This window comes from Grammomys surdaster, unplaced genomic scaffold (genome assembly GCF_004785775.1).
Source record: "Grammomys surdaster isolate TR1022 unplaced genomic scaffold, NIH_TR_1.0 227, whole genome shotgun sequence".
Taxonomy (NCBI): Eukaryota; Metazoa; Chordata; class Mammalia; order Rodentia; family Muridae; genus Grammomys; species Grammomys surdaster.
The window spans coordinates 62127-79602 of record NW_021604672.1 but is presented as its reverse complement, the minus strand read 5'-3'; the positions used below and the strand labels follow the sequence as shown (position 1 = coordinate 79602).

General features: G+C 42.8%; 1 protein-coding gene across 1 annotated transcript in view; it reads right to left on the bottom strand.

Moving 5' to 3' along the window:
• Positions 1-283: 283 nt before the first annotated feature.
• The window catches only part of Ttc27 (tetratricopeptide repeat domain 27), a gene marked incomplete at its 5' end in the record, with an annotated part of 78795 nt that continues 61602 nt past the window's right edge, over positions 284-17476 (bottom strand). The window contains 4 exons of the mRNA XM_028773440.1: positions 284-524; positions 1693-1793; positions 5370-5481; positions 6975-7172. Coding sequence (XP_028629273.1) covers positions 402-524; positions 1693-1793; positions 5370-5481; positions 6975-7172 — 534 coding nt within the window. The remainder of the gene's footprint in view (positions 525-1692; positions 1794-5369; positions 5482-6974; positions 7173-17476) is intronic.

Here is a 17476-nt window from a genome sequence, read left to right as displayed (position 1 = left end):
CACTCTTTTCTCATTTTTGGACTGTAATGGAGCCAAGCTAATGATTCCACAGGCTTGTGGTGTCTGAGCCTTGTCCCCCCACCTCATTTATACTAAGTTTTTCCAAAGAATGATGCGCTCATGTGAGGCTGGGCAGGGATGAAGCCTGTGCTGGCCTCATCCTTAGGCCAGAAAGCTTCAAGAGTGCAAACCCTGAACTTACCAATAACCAGACTAAGGGACAAACAATCTTTCTGTTTAATGAACTTCACAAGTGCAAACATCTGAGAATGTCACAAAGAAGTACGTTTGCCGGCAAACAATTTTATTTTAAAAACTGGTATCTTGTGTTTTAGATATACAGGTATTGGAGGAATTCGAGAAGGCAGAAGTGACTGTCACAAGCTGCTTCTCATAGTCAGTCAGTACTGGTTTCGAAGCTGGTTGCTGAGGTCTTGCAGCTCTGCTTCCAGAGCATTCACAGCTGCTATTTCACTGGCTATCTCTCCAGAGACTTCTCCACTTACCACATCTGTAAAATTCTGCTGCAATGTAAAAACAGTACGGCCATCAAAAGGTGACAATTTCTTCCAAGCAACACAGACACAACACTGAGTCAACACAGCAATCCAGAGTCCCAGTGCTCTCTGCAGGATGCAACTGTGTAGCAGCAATGCAGCATTTGCTCAGACCCTAGAAATTGTGAGCATGAACTTACAGATTCAACAGCTCTCTAACTATAGTACACTGGTAGAGAACACTTGCCCAGAGGGCCTAAGGCCTTGGGTTCAAATCTCTGCTCTGTTCTTAAATGTTGACTGCTTTTGTCAATGTTAGACAATAGTGTTTGAATGAATGATGTTCATTCATCCAAACAAAAGTCTATTTACTGTGCACGCCTGGTGAGTCAGGAAAATCAGCCCCAAGATTTTATGAGCACACATGTGCAGATAGCAGACAGCTGTCTCACTATGACATGTAATTTATTTGGCTTGCTATACATCTTTTTCGTCTGAATTGAATAATTTGTATTGTTCAACAGCACATCCTAACAGGCTGACAGAAACAGTGCTGCAGTGTTCTGGGTAGACAAAACATCTTCTAGTCAGGGAATTTGAACACACACTGTGTTTCCTGAACCAAGAGTCAAGTACTTACAAATCACAACCAACCTGCATTCCTTCTCCATGAAGCAGGAGGAGTGGAGAGAAACTGAGGCTTAGAAACAACAAAACACCTGTGGAGCATCGATCTGCTCCACCATCGATCTGCAGGGTTCCTGATTCAGTTCCCTACAGCCCTCATGCCATTCTTGGCTCTGACCTGTACAAGGACGAGGTGCTGGGGACAGAGGAGCTACACTGTGCTGAGAGGACCTGGCCTCACTGACCTACAAGCAGAGGCTATTAAAATTCCCTGCAAATGTATAGTTTCTGTGCAGATGTTTGGATTGAGTGGCAGGTGTTTAACTGGGCAATGGGAGGCAGAGGACAACAGCTCTAGGAGCTGACTTCCTGCCGTCTCTAGGCAGACAACGGAAGGCAGAGCCGTGCTGACCAAGCCTGCCCCAGCTTTGATAGTTATCTCTACTCACTTTCACTTTGTAAAGTGCAATCCAGTTTGCCTTTTATGTATTTATTTTCTTTAGCAGCATGACCTGAGGCTGATGACCTTTCCCTCCACAGTTCTAGTGAACTCGAAGGTCATTCTTACCTTTGCTTTGGATAACAAGCCACGTAAATTGAGTCGAACTGAAGAAAGTGCTTGTACAGCTTCCTGTGGACTGGACTTGCTCTCACTGCATTTTATAGCCACTGCAAGATAAACGCAGGGAAAGCATTAGCACAGATCATCTCCAGGATCAAAAAGCAGCCGTTTACTACGAATTTACAGTAATAAGCTTTAGAAGTATGTACTTCCCTAACTCCTTCTTCCCCTTCACTCTTTTCTCCTTGATGGAACTGGGGAATGAAACCCAGGCTGCGCATGCTGGGCAACACCCATCTACCCGAGGTACACTCCGATCCTTTCCATCTATCCCATACAGGAGAGCACTGCTAAGGAGAGTTCTGAGAAAAGTGGGGCATTTGGATGAGTTGCATTAGGCAGGGATCCCACACACGTATGTACATACACATACCCACGCATATACACGCACACACACACACCAGTGAATTAGGCAAGCAAATAAACAAAGCCCCACTGAAAGCAAGGCACACACAGAGGACTAATGCAGCTACAGCACATCTCAGTGGGCTGTCCATGGTCCCAAGTCACTAAGGAGAACTCATGGATGCTGATCTGACTGGCCCAGCAAAGTGACACAACACATGTTTCAAGCTTGCTGCATTTTTAATTCCCAAATTTTATAGTATTCTCAGAGAACTTGCGCCAACAAATCTGCACATCTCCATTCTGAGAATGTAAGCATGGCTCCCAAGCCACCTCTGCCATCAGCACTGAGGGAATCTCTCATCCCTAGAAACTCTGCCTCTAGCATTCTGGAAACCTGCTTCTCTGAGATGGAATTCTGAAGGGAGCTTATTCTTCCCGGAGGAGGACCGGCTGTTGATGCCTTGTAAGAACAACTGCAGCCCTCTACACAGAAAGGTGCCTGGGATCTATCCATTGTTTTCTCTTTTGTTTCTTAACATTATGTTCATGAGCTGGAAAGATGGCTCAGGGGTTAAGAGCACTTAATGCTGTTCCAGAGGACCTGAGTTCAATTGCCAGTATCCAGACAGTAGTCCACAACTGTCTAGAACCCAGTTCCAGGGGATCTGATTCCCTCTTCTAGACTCTGCAGGCACTGCATACAAATGAGCACTGACACACACGCAAGAAAAACACTCCTATACATAAAACAATACATTTTAAAAAATTATGTCCACTAAATTGCACATCCCATTTTAAAACTACAGCATCACAGATCATAGCTGTAAACTCTAAGCAATCAGCAGAAACAATCTCCGGCCTTGTAAAATAGCTTTAATCTTAATTAACAATACCTATAGCCATCAATAATACCTGGGCTGGATGTTTATATTTCAGAATAATGATCAGACTTTACCAAGCCTCACGCTGAATGCACACTAGTTATCAATGTTAAACCCATTTTCAGAGGGCCCAGTCAATCAGGTACTGGGACTCTTTCTCAGTAGGGAAACGTTGCTGTCACCACAGAAGAGGTATACAGTTTGCTTAATGCCTAGTAGCTTATTCTAGAAACATCTGTAGTTCTTCTAGTTTTAAAAAATCCTTCATTCTTAACGTGAGGTGTGTTGGTGCATGTCTTTAATCCTAGCACTAGGAAGCAGAGGCAGAACCCAGGATCTCTCTGGGTCTAAGGCCAGCCAGGTCTACATAGTAACTGAGTTCCAAGCCAGACAAGACTACAAGGAAAGACTTTGTCTCCAATATAACAACAACAACAATAATCATCATCATCATCATCTTAAAAAATAAATAAAAAATAATTTTCATCTAACAGAAAACAAGAAAAAGCAGAAAGGACACACATGCTATCAGCTCCCATCCCAATCTCTCTTCCAAAGCATATTATAGACATCGGAGGGGGCAGGAGAGGGAGGAGAGACCTACACAGACTGGCAATGACTGTGCTCCTGACAGTGTAAACAGCACAAGGCAGCAGCACTCAGCAGAGGGGCTCTGCAGTGCAGCACTGCCCTGTTGTCTCAAGCATGCCACAGTCCCTGGAAATGCTTACCCTTGGCAATCTAACTGGTACCAAGTTTTCTAAAGTGTCATATTTCATTTTCAAAGGGTATGGTAAAGAGACAGTGTGGGGGACAAAGACAAAAAAGGGGAAGGGAGTAACACAAAACCTGGGCCGCGTGCCAGAAGATGGTTTTCTGGAGTATTTCTCCAGCCTGCAGTTATGGTGGACAGGTTTAAAGCCAGCACTCGGTAATGACACAAACTATCTGGGTCTGTCTGACCATTACAGAGCTGGGTTCAGAGATGTTTACAGAGGGAAAACTTAAGTAGAGAAGATATTCTTCAGAGTAAGTCCTACCTTGCTAAGTATATACACAGTGCACATCAGTCGGGGCTTCCCACACATAATATCACACCCACAAAGGTAAAAGGACTGAATCTCCCCTTTGACTAGCACAGGCCACAGAATTGCAGCACCCCCAAAACAGACTTCACTTGTAACCACCTCAGACTTTCTACCTTCTAGCCCCTGAGTTCAGCTTTCCATCTTATCTGCCAATCCTAGGTGGTCCAGGAACCTGGACACTTACATTCTTCCAGTCAAAGATCTGAAAGGCCACGAGAAGAATTATTAACTCCTAAGCCCATTCTGAACAATCTGAATGTTCTATGACTTCTTTACAGGCAGTTAAACTTTATCCCCATTCCTTACGTATCTTTGAGTTCCTTATCATGTGGACCAGGTCCTCTACTTCAAAAGAAACAGGGTGGGGGTGGGAGAGAGTTACACTTAAGGGACATGTAAAATACGCGTAAACAGTGAAACGAAACGCCCTGGTGGATTCTCCCTACAGCACAGGTAGGCATTCTCTCATTTTACCTACAACCAAACAAAGGCCCAGGGACGTTAAATCCCTGGTCCAGTGTCACCCATCAAGCACATGATAAAGGTGGTCCTGGGGCTTTAGTGTCCCTGGTTCCAAAGCTCTGTCTTTCTCATTGTTCCCTGCTGGCTCCAATTTGCTGTCACTATCAGGGCAGTAAACGTTAGGCCGGGAACTAGGAGGCTTACAGTGTTCGTGACTCTATTTCAAAAACTGGGACTTTATTAATTCACTGGGATTATGTTCCCAGGGCATAACACACCCACATTCAATGCACCACTGAATTGAGTGTTTTTTGATAATGCAAGAGTGGTCTAAGCCTGCACTATATTTATCTAACAAGCAAACAATTTTATAAGAGATAAGGTTTTATTATAAGGTAAGGTTTAAATTATAGACTCTAAATTACCCAAAGATAGGAATTATATTTTATAGTTTTGTATATATCATAGCTTTTCATATAATGCTAAATATCCAGAGGTCTACAGGTTTTGATGATTTTTTTTGCACTTCTATTTATAAATTAAGACTATCAGTTACAGAAATGTTAATGATTTTCCTTAATACAACAACATAATAAAGGTTTCTTAGTAGAAAAATATTTCACACTCTAAGGTTCTATTAACTATGTCACTTATTCAAGCAGGATTTAAGCCTCTGTCCTGTTTGATCGTATTGGACCAAAGTGTTCTATAAATGTTTCTGAATGAAATACAACAATATCAAAATGCTGAAGTAATCAGGAAGTACCTGTAATAGAACTTGGTTTCTGACTAATACTATTTTATCAGTGAAGAATGCATTGAAATACATATGGATATCAAATACCATGTGTGAGTCCTATGGCTCTCTGAACAACTTCCTTAAATGCTGTAGCATCTTTCTCCCAACAACTGGACTGTGTGTCACACTTGTATGCCTTCGAGAGATACTGGAATGCCTAGGAAACGAGAAAGAACAACATTCAAAACAAGGGGCATTCACATTTCAAATGTTTTTGAAAGTCATATGGAACTAATTCTAAACTGAAAAACCAGCATCTGCATTGTGAGGCAGAATCTCTGTAATCATCAAAGAAGGGGTAGGATGCACATCCAAGAGCAACAAACAACCTCGAGAAACCGAGGATGCATCTGGACTGCCACCTTTCCCAGAACCAGGAAAATATGAAGGTCAGGCTTAGAAACCTGTAGAAGTGTGAAGACTTCCTCAGCTGTGAAGCTGAGAAGTACAGTAGAGAGTGAGGAGTGAGCTTGGGGAATGGTATGAACAGGCTAACAGGTAAATAACTTCACAGACATTTAAAAGGCTCTTTTGTTTCATCTTTAATGAAACAAAAGTCTTGATGGAGAACTCAAGACTCACGGGTAAGAGTGCTCTTATTTGCAAGAGTAGAAAATCAGAAAGCAACAGGGGACAGAAAGTAGGAGTGTGCACATGCATGCGTGAAACATGTGTTCTGATGGCTGACAAGGCCATGGTAGAAGCCAGCTGTACAGATGGAAGGATTGGAGAACAACAAGAATCCCACGGATTAGCTGTACCGTGGCTAACTCCAAACCCACATGAGTACATTTGATTTGCTGTGGCTATTTTGAAAAAAAAAAACACAAAACAATGATCCCAACCTTGGATATTTTGGGCTCCTTTGAGCTTGAAGACAAGAGGCTAACAGCACAAATGGAGTGGAACTGGCAACCTACTGCCTCACAGGAAGAGCAGGCATCTCTGTAAAGTGTCAAGCACCTGCATTTTCCTGCTCCCATCCTCTCGGCTAAGTTTTTTCCCTTTGGAAGCCTCATCTCAGAGCAAAATACTGCAGACCCCTCCTGTAAAGCAGCAGGACAGAGACGCTCCTGCAGGAAACAGAATGACGGCAGCAGGAAATACATGAATTGTAAAATGATGAATGTTGTAAGTCTTAGCGTGGCCATCATTCAAAGTACTGAATACTGCACATGAAGGCTGGGAGATGGCTCAGTCAATAAAGTAACTGCCTTGTTAGTTAGCACAAGGACCTGAGTTCAATCCCTAGAACCACATATTTAAAAAAAACAAAACAAAACAAACAAACAAACAAAAAACCAAAACACTGACATAGCATATGCTTGTAACTCCAGTACAAGGGAGGCAGAGATGGAGGATTCTTGGGGTCCCCTAGGCTCTCTTGATAAATTCCAAGTCAGCACCCAAAGAAGGTGGATGGTGCCTGAGAATATCACATGAGACTGCTCCCTCACACATGTGCACACATGTATGTATACACAAACACACACATGCACACACACACTGAATTTAAGCATATTAGTTTTATGTTTCAGATTATTGATCTTATCCTTCATTCAAAAAAAGCAGGCCTTCTTTACCTGTGGTAGCAAAGACAGAGGCCCAGGACAGACAGAGGCCCAGGACAGACAGAGGCCCAGCACTGACCTTGTCATTCTCTTCAGGCTTCTCACTCTGCCCATTTCCATGTACTTGGGCATACAGTCTCCAGACTTCTCCGTCATTGGTCACCCTTGAAGTTACTCTGCCCAACAACTCCTGCAGCTTGCCTTTGAGGCTAGACGCAACATCTCCACTTCGGTCGGTCATACCATTAACCACTGCCCTGACCAGAATTTTCAGGACCTTTAAAAATGCACAGAAGAAAATAGTGAGCTAGCAGCCATCAAATAGTAACAAGAAATCCAGGGCTCCACTCTTCCATCAGACAGTGAATAACGTAGCCTTACTTGAATATCATTATTACATATTAAGAGAAAAGTCAAGCCACCCTTGACACTCTAGAATCTAGATGTTCTCGGTCAGGCCCCTCAGAGGGCTCTTTTGTCATGGCCTTGAGTCTGTAGCTCATCTCTTCTCACTTGGAGGACTCTCTCTGAATTGCTGAGCCACACAGATAGCTTCACACACAAGCTTCGCAACATCAGCTAGGATTCTCTCTGGAACCCCAGGATATTGCCTGAATACCTACTGGGCAGTTCCATCAACATCTCACACCTACCTTTAGGAGGGAAGCAGGTCCCACAGCCTTTCCTTCCCTGCCGTCTCACAGTGACCCTGTGAGCAGTCAGGAATGTCCATGTGCAGTCACTGATGTGAGCATCAGCCTACTTCTCTTCTATCACTCTTCTGCCAAGTGTAGCAGACCTGACTCCATGTCCCCATGAATCTTACGTCCAGCTATCTTAGTTTAGCACTCATAAACCGTCCTCTGCAGTGATATCATTTTATCACTGTTTGCTGCCCAATGATACATTGCTAATGTACTGGCATCAAACAACATCTCTTCCCCCTCTCCCTACCCAGTCCACTTAGCAACTTTCTGGGATACCATGTTCTCACATTGTTCCTCAGAGTTCAGAACACTGGTTGGTAGGTTAAGTAGGTTATAACACATTGCATCATAACAGAAAACCCCTGCCGTATTTACACTAGGCTGTGTATCTTAAGGCAGAGTCTCTGGAAACATAAAGAGCATCCTTCATCTTCTACTCCTCAAATGGGGGCACACAGACTCATCTAAAGAACCAGCTTGAGAAGACTCTAGAACCCCACTGCTCACTGTGGTCCACGAGCTGCCATCACTGGGAACTTATTGGAAATAGAGAATTCTGTATATAAGTGCTTGCCCATCCTTGGGGGAATGGGCGTTTAACTCCTAATAAGCTCCCAGGTGGTGGATGATATTAAGAGCCTGCAGCTTACTCTTTGAACAGCAAGGCATCATTTTCTAGCACCAATCAAGAGCAGCAGAGGGGTCATCCTCCACATACATGTGAGAGTGTCTGGGGAGGTACCAAGCAGCAGTCACGAGTGCAGGCTTTCTCCTTACATCATAGACTGCTCAAAGGAGTCACTGCACACACAGGTGCTCTGAAAACTGCAGAGCCAAACCTACAGCCTATAGTCACTACTGACTTTCTACCAACTCTGTCAGGGCTGTCAGGGCAAACACAAAGAAGGCTCTCAGGTCCTGTTGGCCTGCTCGCCTCCAGGGAGCCCTCCCACTCCGGCTCACTTCCTTACGTTGTTTCAAAATAAACCTGCAGAAAAACAAAATCCTGGAGAGGATGAGTCTATCCACTTCTGCACTCCTCTGTACAGCAAAGTTCTCACTTGACTTCATGACTTGGAAGAAGATGGTTTGATACTGTTTGATACTGCCACTTTACAAACTAATAAGCACAAAAAAAAAAAAAAAAAAAAGCCAAACAAGGCTTGCAGAAGTAAAGTAATTGTCAAGGTCACCCAGCAAGTGACTTGTCAAGCTGATGGGGGAGGGAGTAGATATCCCATGTGTGTGTATGTTCTATTGCTGTTTATCTTATTTGTCCTTTTTATTTATTGTGTGTGTGTGTTTGTTTTAGAGACAGAGTAACTCTGACTGGCCTGAAACTCTTGCTATGGCCTCAAACTCTCACAGAAATCTGCCTGCCTTTGGCATGCACCACAACAACTGGCCCCCTCCCCCCACCTTTTTAGGTCTCTCACTGCTGTTTCAGTTAGACTGCACAGCTGGCCAACTCTTGGAATCTGCCCATCTCTACTGTCACCCTGAAGCACTACTGCTGTAGATATGTGCCTCCGTGCCTACTTTTTATGTGGTCTCTGGGGAGAGAACTCAGGACCTCATGCTTGAGCAGCAAGCCCTTTACCTGAGCCATCTCTCCGCTCCAGGGCTGAGCTTCAGTGAAGACCATGAAATGCTAACAATACAGTAGCTAGAGTGCCTCCTAAGCTCTATCTAGGTGCACACTAAATCCAGCCAGTGGTGTCTGCTGTCCTGTGTACTCGGAAAATTAAGAAACTGGAACCTCTCCAAGGTCACACATACAGGGAGACCTGTGCATCTGAACTCATAATCCAAGCCCCGAATCTTCTCAAGTATTTCCTATATTAATTAACAAAGCTAGCTCCCTTCTTCTCTGCTATCCCTGTCTTTCACTTTTATGAAATATATAAGCTAGAAACCTTTTCATTTTACTGTTCGTTGATAATCTAGATCAACCAAAGAGACAGATTTTTGTTTTCTAAGTTATTTCAGTTAAAATTTCTCCTAAGACATTAGAGCTAATATAAAATAAAAAGAGGAAACAAGATTTTCATTTGTCCTTGGGCCAGACACAAGCCTACCGGTCAAACTGCCAGTATTTTGAGGGTAGTATGAGTTACTGCGGAACAAACCAGGACACCTGAAAAGAGTATGCACAGGAGACAAACTGATCCTGTGAGGAAGACAGTTAAGGGTCAGGCTCATCTACCTCACCAAGGCAGGAGAAACTGAAGGCATGAATGAGAACCCCTAGGAGCCTTCCTTCAAGGAAGAAGAGTAGTTAGGGGAAAAGCTTGGTGCCTCTCACAGAAAAGGAAAGGGAGGGGTTGGGAAAGGGGCTGGAGAGCAGCTGGTGAGGGAAGCAGCAGACAAGGTGAGGACAGCGTCCAAGAAGAACAGCTATGAGCAGTGCTCAACGGGGCTGGCAGCCAGGCATCTGCAGACCTGTTCACCCAGTCAGCTGCCCTCTGGGGGAGAGCAGAGTTCCTTAGGTTCAGGAGGACACCTTTTACCAGGAGCTGGCCATAAGGAGCAGGGAGGGGCTGACAGAAGAGGGGAAGTAAGGATTTTGTTTTATTTATGTGGCTAAATTACTTACATATACTTTTAAAACAAAGCTAACTTTCAGATCCTAGGACAAGAGGTAAACATGACCAGTAATACTTTTCTGTTTGTACCCTGATACATTAAAGGAATAAGTTACTCCCTGGAGATTATAAAGAGATATATTGTCTTTTTCTCTGAAACTAAGAGTTCTTCTGTGAACACTCTTCATGGGTCTGGACACCCTTCTGGATCTAATGCGAATCTGAACCCTCCCCCTGATAAGGTACGTACCCATATACACAATTTTTATATTGGTATTTAATTTTATAATCTGCTAAAGTCTAACAATAGAGCTTCTTTAGACATTCCAATTTGTTCTTCATGGCCTAGTGTATGACTGTTGTCTGTCAATATTACATATAACTAAATGCACACCTCTTATTTTATTTTAAAATAGGTGTATGTGCACTCTGGGTAGTATGCATGCATGTGTGTGTCTGTGTGTGCATCTGTATGTCTGTGCTGTGGGTTTGGAGGAATGAACTCAGGTTGTCAGCCTTGCTGGCAGGCACCTTTACCCACTGAGCCACCTTGCTGGCCCTACCTGTCTTTGAAAACATTTGTTATGTTTCTATCAACTCCAATCTCCCAGGGCTGGAGACTGCACTCAAGGCCTCATACAAGCTAGAAGCACACAACCTCTGCTGACCAATACTCTCCTCCTAGTCTTAGAACCTCTCTGCCGTCCCTAGCATCAAACCTCTGGGAGTGTCAACTCAGGGAAAGCCATGGGCATGACTAGTTGAGGGCTCTCTGGCTTCCCTCACGGTACCTCTGTTCATGTGCCTTCACTCGCACCAGCTCCCAGTAAGCTACTGATTTGTTCTGGAGACTTCCTTGATGCACACCTCTCCCAGACAGGCCTACAGCTGTTTTCTCCATGAAAGGGAGGATAAAACTGTGGCAAAAATGCTTCCTCAACTCATGTCTGCCCAGGGAAAAGGGTCTTTATCGATAGCATTTACTTAAGATGAGGTCATACTGGACCAAGGAGGTCCCTAAGTTCAGTGGCTAGGACTGGAGGTCAGTCCACTGACAGGCATATCACAGGAGGAGGAAGGCCCAGGACCACTAGAAATTAGGAAGGCTTCCCCTAGAATATTTAGGAACACAAATTAACACTTTGAGTTTGGATTTTTGGACTCCAGAGCTGAACAAAGTGAATAAACTACATAAGACACCAAGTTTGTGGAAGTCTGTTACATCACCCAGGAGAACTCACACAGCAGCTCTAATGAAAACCACGACAGTGTGGAAAATGTTCAAATAAGCTCTTCCCAGGCACTGGCCAGGCCTGGCTTTACTGCAGGAAGCAAGAAAACAATGTTACCTCACCTACTGTCCCTCCTATGGCTCGTGACCCCATACTTCACTCACTGTTCAGAAGTACTTCCCCATGTGCAGTTTTAAATAGCGAATCTGTTGATCTTTCATGATTTCATGATTCTATGTATTTCCTCCACCCCCAAGTTCATAAAAGTATCTATCACATTTTCCTGTAATGCTTTTACAGTTTTACTCCAATGATGATGACAATGGTGACGATGATAACAACTACTCTCAAATGCTCTTACATGCACCAGGCTACACCTGTTGCATGTACTAACTCATTCAATCCTCATAACAGGAAGATGCTTCGTCATCCCTATCTTAGGAAATTGAGGCATGAAGTGGTTAATTAAACCTGCCCAAGGTCACGAAGCCAGTGACTTACGGACAGGTGGGAGCCAAACTCAGGCTACATAATCCCAAGTCCGCACTCACATACAGCGTCCTTCTGCTTAGAAATCCAGTTTAAACATTTTGTCTATCTGAACTCATCCTGGTTTATGGATTGATGCAGAACTGAAGTTTTGGGGCTTAATATTTGGCCAACAACTTTGTACATATTGAATATTCTATTCTTATCCCACAGATTTTAAAATGTGTCATTCTCAGGTACTAAATTCTCATGCTTACTTGAATCTGTTTGTGAATTACACTTTCTGTTCCTTTCATTCCTATAGCAGACATTAACTCTTTATATCATAAAGATATTATTAGATTTTTGCTTTTCTTCCTTGTAACAAATATTTATCACATTTTTATCATAGTGTTTAATAAAAACCAGGTAACACGAGTCAATTTTATTTTTTCTTCTTTTTTTTTATTGGATATTTTATTCATTTACAATACAGATGTCATCCCCTTTCCCCATTTCCCCTCCCTAGAACTCCCTACCCCATCGCCCCTCTTCCTTTATGCTTTTATACTATTTTGATTATATGCATGTATTAAGGTCAGTTCTAGGTTGAGGGTCTAGCAATACAATAGATGCAAATAGTCAAGGAACAAGCAAGACAATAAACACAAATAGTCAAAGAAAAAGCAAGGCATTAAACCCGAGTACGTGAACACTCCCGTGATCACTGTTTCTAAAGGCTTATCAGGATGACCAAAGTATCTGAGCCTACTTCCCTGTCCTAGCCCAAGGTCATTTTCAGTCACATGTTTTTTTAATGTGGTCATAAAGATTCCTTCCAGTTTTTCTTTACTGCCTCATGGTTTAAGAACTTTAGTAAGTACTCTCTTCTAGTCCTAATTTTTCAAGGAGACAAAGTATTTGGCAAATATTTAGTCCATTTGGAGCTCATTTGGTGCATTATTAAACAACCTTAATAAAAATTTGAAGCCTGGATACTCTAAAAAATTAAAATGGCAATGATGTTGCTTATTATAATAAATATGGAACAAGAAATAAAATTATCTAAATCAATCAAAATCACATTCTAGCTTTTCTCCAAGTTGGCACTAAAGTGAAGAAGGGTGTTCCTGCCCTCCCATGACCAAAGCCAAAGCTAAAGGTAAAAGCCAAGGAGCAGTGCCGAGAGGCACCCACCCTCCAGCCCAAGACACTGAGCCTCTTGACAGAGCTCATGTACCTTCTCCAGAGTACTCCCAGGAGGAACAAGGTTGCCCACTGTGTCACCATCTTGTTTCCCCTGGCCACTGAGTCAGCCATGAAGAGAAAGAACACAGTGCACGTGTGGGATGAACAGAAATGCAGATGTGGTGTGTGCACATGATGGAATTGTCCAGCCTGAAGACTGGAAGTTAGAAGGAAATGATGACAGACACTACCCAACTTCAGTGAGTCTTGAGGACACTGTGACAAAGAGGACAGGTCCTGAGAGCAATTAGAACCAGCAGCACAGACAGGACAGCTGGGCTGAGGAGAAGAGAAGAGGGTGTAGCAGGAGATATTAGGGAAAAAAAAAAGGCGTATCTGGCTAGCTCTCAGCCTGGCCACCATGTTCCCGCTCTATTTTTTAAGATGGTGCTTACATAGCCATAATCTATTGGTAGAAATCTATATAATTGTTACTAACCATTTTTATTTTGAGAGAAGTTTTTTTTTTTTAATTCTAACAGAAAAGGTGAAATGTGGCAGGAATTTCCTGCCCAATGTATTTGCAGTGAAGCTCTGTCATTGGCAGGGAAGAGGGAGGCGGAGCTAGGAGCTGGGAGCAGAGAAGAGGAGGACAAGAGGGGAGGCAAAATGGCTGCAGATGTCACCCTCCTGTCTCTAGCAGTCTCAGGTAGTTATTCATATCAAGATTAGGTAATTAGGATAACAATTCTAATTGTGTGGGCATCTTGTGTATTGAATAGTTGCTAGTATATAAATCCAATGGTTAACCTTTAAGCCTTAGTTTTACTGGGTTACTGGGAAGTGGGTCCTCTGACAACCAGGTCGTTATGGCTATGAAGGAACTCGTGGCTCTAGGGATGAGCAAACCAGAGCTGGAAACACAGCTACTGTTCACTGTGTGAACAGGCTAGAGAGCAGCCTGGTGAAAGCAGTTCGGGAGTCCTGCTGTAGAGCTTGCCGACACAAATGGGCTTAGAGAGGGAACATGGTGGGAATGCCAAGAACTAGCTGGAAGGTGCCTTTTTACTAATACTTCCCGCAACAGGAGGGGGCTATTTCACAGACTGAATCTCCACTTTCACAAGCTGATGAAAGGGCTCCCAAGTGGGGGATGGAACAACACGGCCGCACACCACTCTACACCTAAAAACACTTGAGATGGTAAACATGTTTTTACTATAATGAAAAAAATATAGAAAAAGACACTTTTCTAAGCAGTGGTTTCATGTGATAAGTGAGCAGAGGAGGAAAAACTGGAGAAGCAGCCATGAGGGTGGGGGTGGGGGGCAATGGCATTGTGAGACAGGGCAGGGCGGGGTAGGGGTGAGAACAACTGACACACATGTATAATGTGCCATGATGAAACCTATTAATTCATATGTTATCCAAAATTTAAAGCAAACAAACAAAAAAACATTTATAAGAAAAGATAAAAGATTTTGTTAACACTGGACTTAAATTAATAAATACGGGAAATCACAAAAGAAAAAATCTAATGTGTTATATTTCATTCAGAGGCAGGCAGATCTCTGTGAGTTTGAGGCCAGCCTGATCTACATAGCTTGCTCCAAGGAAAGCCAGGACTGCATAGAAAGACCATGTTTCCTCTTTCCAATGGCTGTAGGTTCTATCGTGTTGACATAAAAAACTACCAGGAAAATAGGACATGTTAAGTATTTAAGCTATAATTAACTTTGTATTGTTACTTTGCTGAATTAAGTTAGTTCTAACAGCTTTTGTGTAATCTTTATGACATTCTGTATGCAAGATCTTGTAATTGGCAAACAAATAAATACTTTGACTTTGTCCCTTTCTATGGATCCATTTACTTGCTTTTCTTGTCTAATTATGCTGACAACAACCCCAACTGACTGTTATGAGAAAGTGGCAGTGGTTATCTGATCTTAGGAAGTAGCATCTAGCCTTTCGCCACAGAGAACACTGATCACGGTGAGTTTCTCCCATGTGCCTTTGCTAAATTGATGTGGTTTCCTTCTGGTTCTGGTTTGTTGGACACTTTTACTGCCTTGGATGTCATTAAAAAGCCTTTTCTATAGCAACTGGGATGACTCTGTACATATCTGACCCTGATTCTCTTAATGCATTACGTCAATTTACATGTGCTAAGTGACGCTCAAATTTCAGGATTAAGTCTCACTTGGTAGTGGTCTATACCTCTATAATACGATGTGAAATTGGCTTGACAATATTTTATTAAGGATTTTTTACATAAATGTTCAGAAGACATTTAGGTCTGCAGTTTTCTTTCCTATGTCTAGCTTTGATATCAAGATCATACTGCCCATATAAAAGCTCAGTTTGCGTTTAGATGTCTGACGGTATTCAGCAGTGAAGGCACTGGGTTCCAGACTTTCCAGTGTAAGACAACATCTGATTGCTGTAGATTCTGTCTCATACTAGTTATAGATGGAGTCACATTTTTTCTGTTTGGGACCTACTCTTCCTGACGCCTTCGTCCATCGAGGTCATCTTACCTGTTGGCACACAGTGGCTTATAGTACTCTTTTACAACTCTGTTTACTTCTAAAATTGGTAACAATGTTCCTATTTCCCTTTCTTTCTTAGTTCATCCAGCTAAAGCTTTGTCACGGTTGCCATCATTAAAATAAACTACCATTTGATTCTCTGTTTCATTCACCTTTTCTAATAGTCATTGTTTCCCTGTTTCTGCTAGCTTTGGTTTTGTTTGCTTGTTTGTTTTTCTTTATCTAGTAGTGAGTGCTGGTACAAGAATTGGTTTTCAGCCTCTCCATGGCTGTCAACCCTACTTCCTCCCATCTTGGGACCATTAATTGGGTTATTTTTGCTTATTTCTTCTGGTCCCTGGGCCTTAAATAGGCTAACTTTGTGTAACAACAGATAATTTGGTAGCAAAACCTATTCAAATACATTATCATAAGTTAGCTATGGAGGATCATGAGACTCAAAATGAGGTTGTTACTCTATCCAGGGTGTTCCCAAGACCCATCTCCACCCAACCTAAAAGAGGGGACTTCCACCCCCAGAACAAGCAGAGAGGGGCCACCCAGAACCCCCTCTGACAGGCGACCTGAATTCTTGCTTAGGCTCCAAGGCTAAGCGCTGCAAGGGAATAATAAAAGTTAAAAATATCTCTCTGGGTTCCCTGAAGGGACAAGCCTGACTGCACAGGGGTTGATGTCAAAAGTATCTCCTCTCCAGGAAAAAGACATCAGTACGGGTATGGCCCTCATGCCTCACTGGACAACGACAGGGGGACCGGAGCCATTGCAAGGTCCCCTCCAATTACTGGAGGTCAGGCCTCTATCCCCACCTTCGCAAGATTAGAATCACCACAGCCCTTCTATACTTAGAGGAGGGAGGAGATGTCAGGGGCAGCCCTGTCTACACACTGAAGGCCTAAAATCAGCCATAGGCCTAAAATCAGCAATAAGCCTGTCATACATGTATACTAACACCAAGTCTTGGGTCTCTGTGGAAAAACATTGAAACAAATGGGTATAAGCTATTGTAAACAGGCAGCTTTTGTAGAAATTTACCAGCCTGAGTAGTCATAGACCTTGTAAACAGGTAGCCTTGGCAGATAATACCAACTTAGATAAGGACAAGTGAATCATAGGCAGAGTCATAGTGACTTGTCCCCTGAACCTTCACCCAGCTGATACCCTGTTCTGAAAGATATCTGTATTCCTCCTGAACACCCACACTCCAGTATCATCCCCTTCCCCATGTTCTGCCTTTTTGTGTTTATAACCCCTGTGTGAATAAGTAAAACTTACGATTTGAAAAAATAAATAAATAAATAATTTTTTTTTACAAAAAAAAAAGATAGTCTATTATTAGGCACATGATTCAAGAAGCAGAGGTAGGTGGATTTCTTTGAGTTCAGGCTAGACTAGTTTACATAGTAAGTTCCAGGACAGTCAAGGATACACAGAAAGACCCTGTATCCAAAGAGCAAACAAAAAGATCAGTTGCTGACCTGAAATCTTTCCTGTGTTTTAAAATGAATATCCAGCTAGCCATAAATGTCCAACTTATCAGAACTTCTACAGTGTCTCCTAAGACCTAAAGTGTATTTATTTTGTCTCTGAATACTTTCTGGTTTTTACTTTAATCTACTGTCTTATTAAGTGCTCTATTGCTATGAAGAGACAAGATGACCACAGAAATTCTTATAAAGGAAAGCAATTAACTGGGGTCCATTTGCAGTTTTTCAGAGGTTCATTCAATTCTTATCATAAAGGGAAGCATGGCAGCATGCAGGCAGACAGGTGCTGGAGAAGTAGCTGAGAGTTCTACATCTAGATCCACAGACAACAGGGAGGGAGGGAGGGAGGGAGGGAGGGAGGGAGGGAG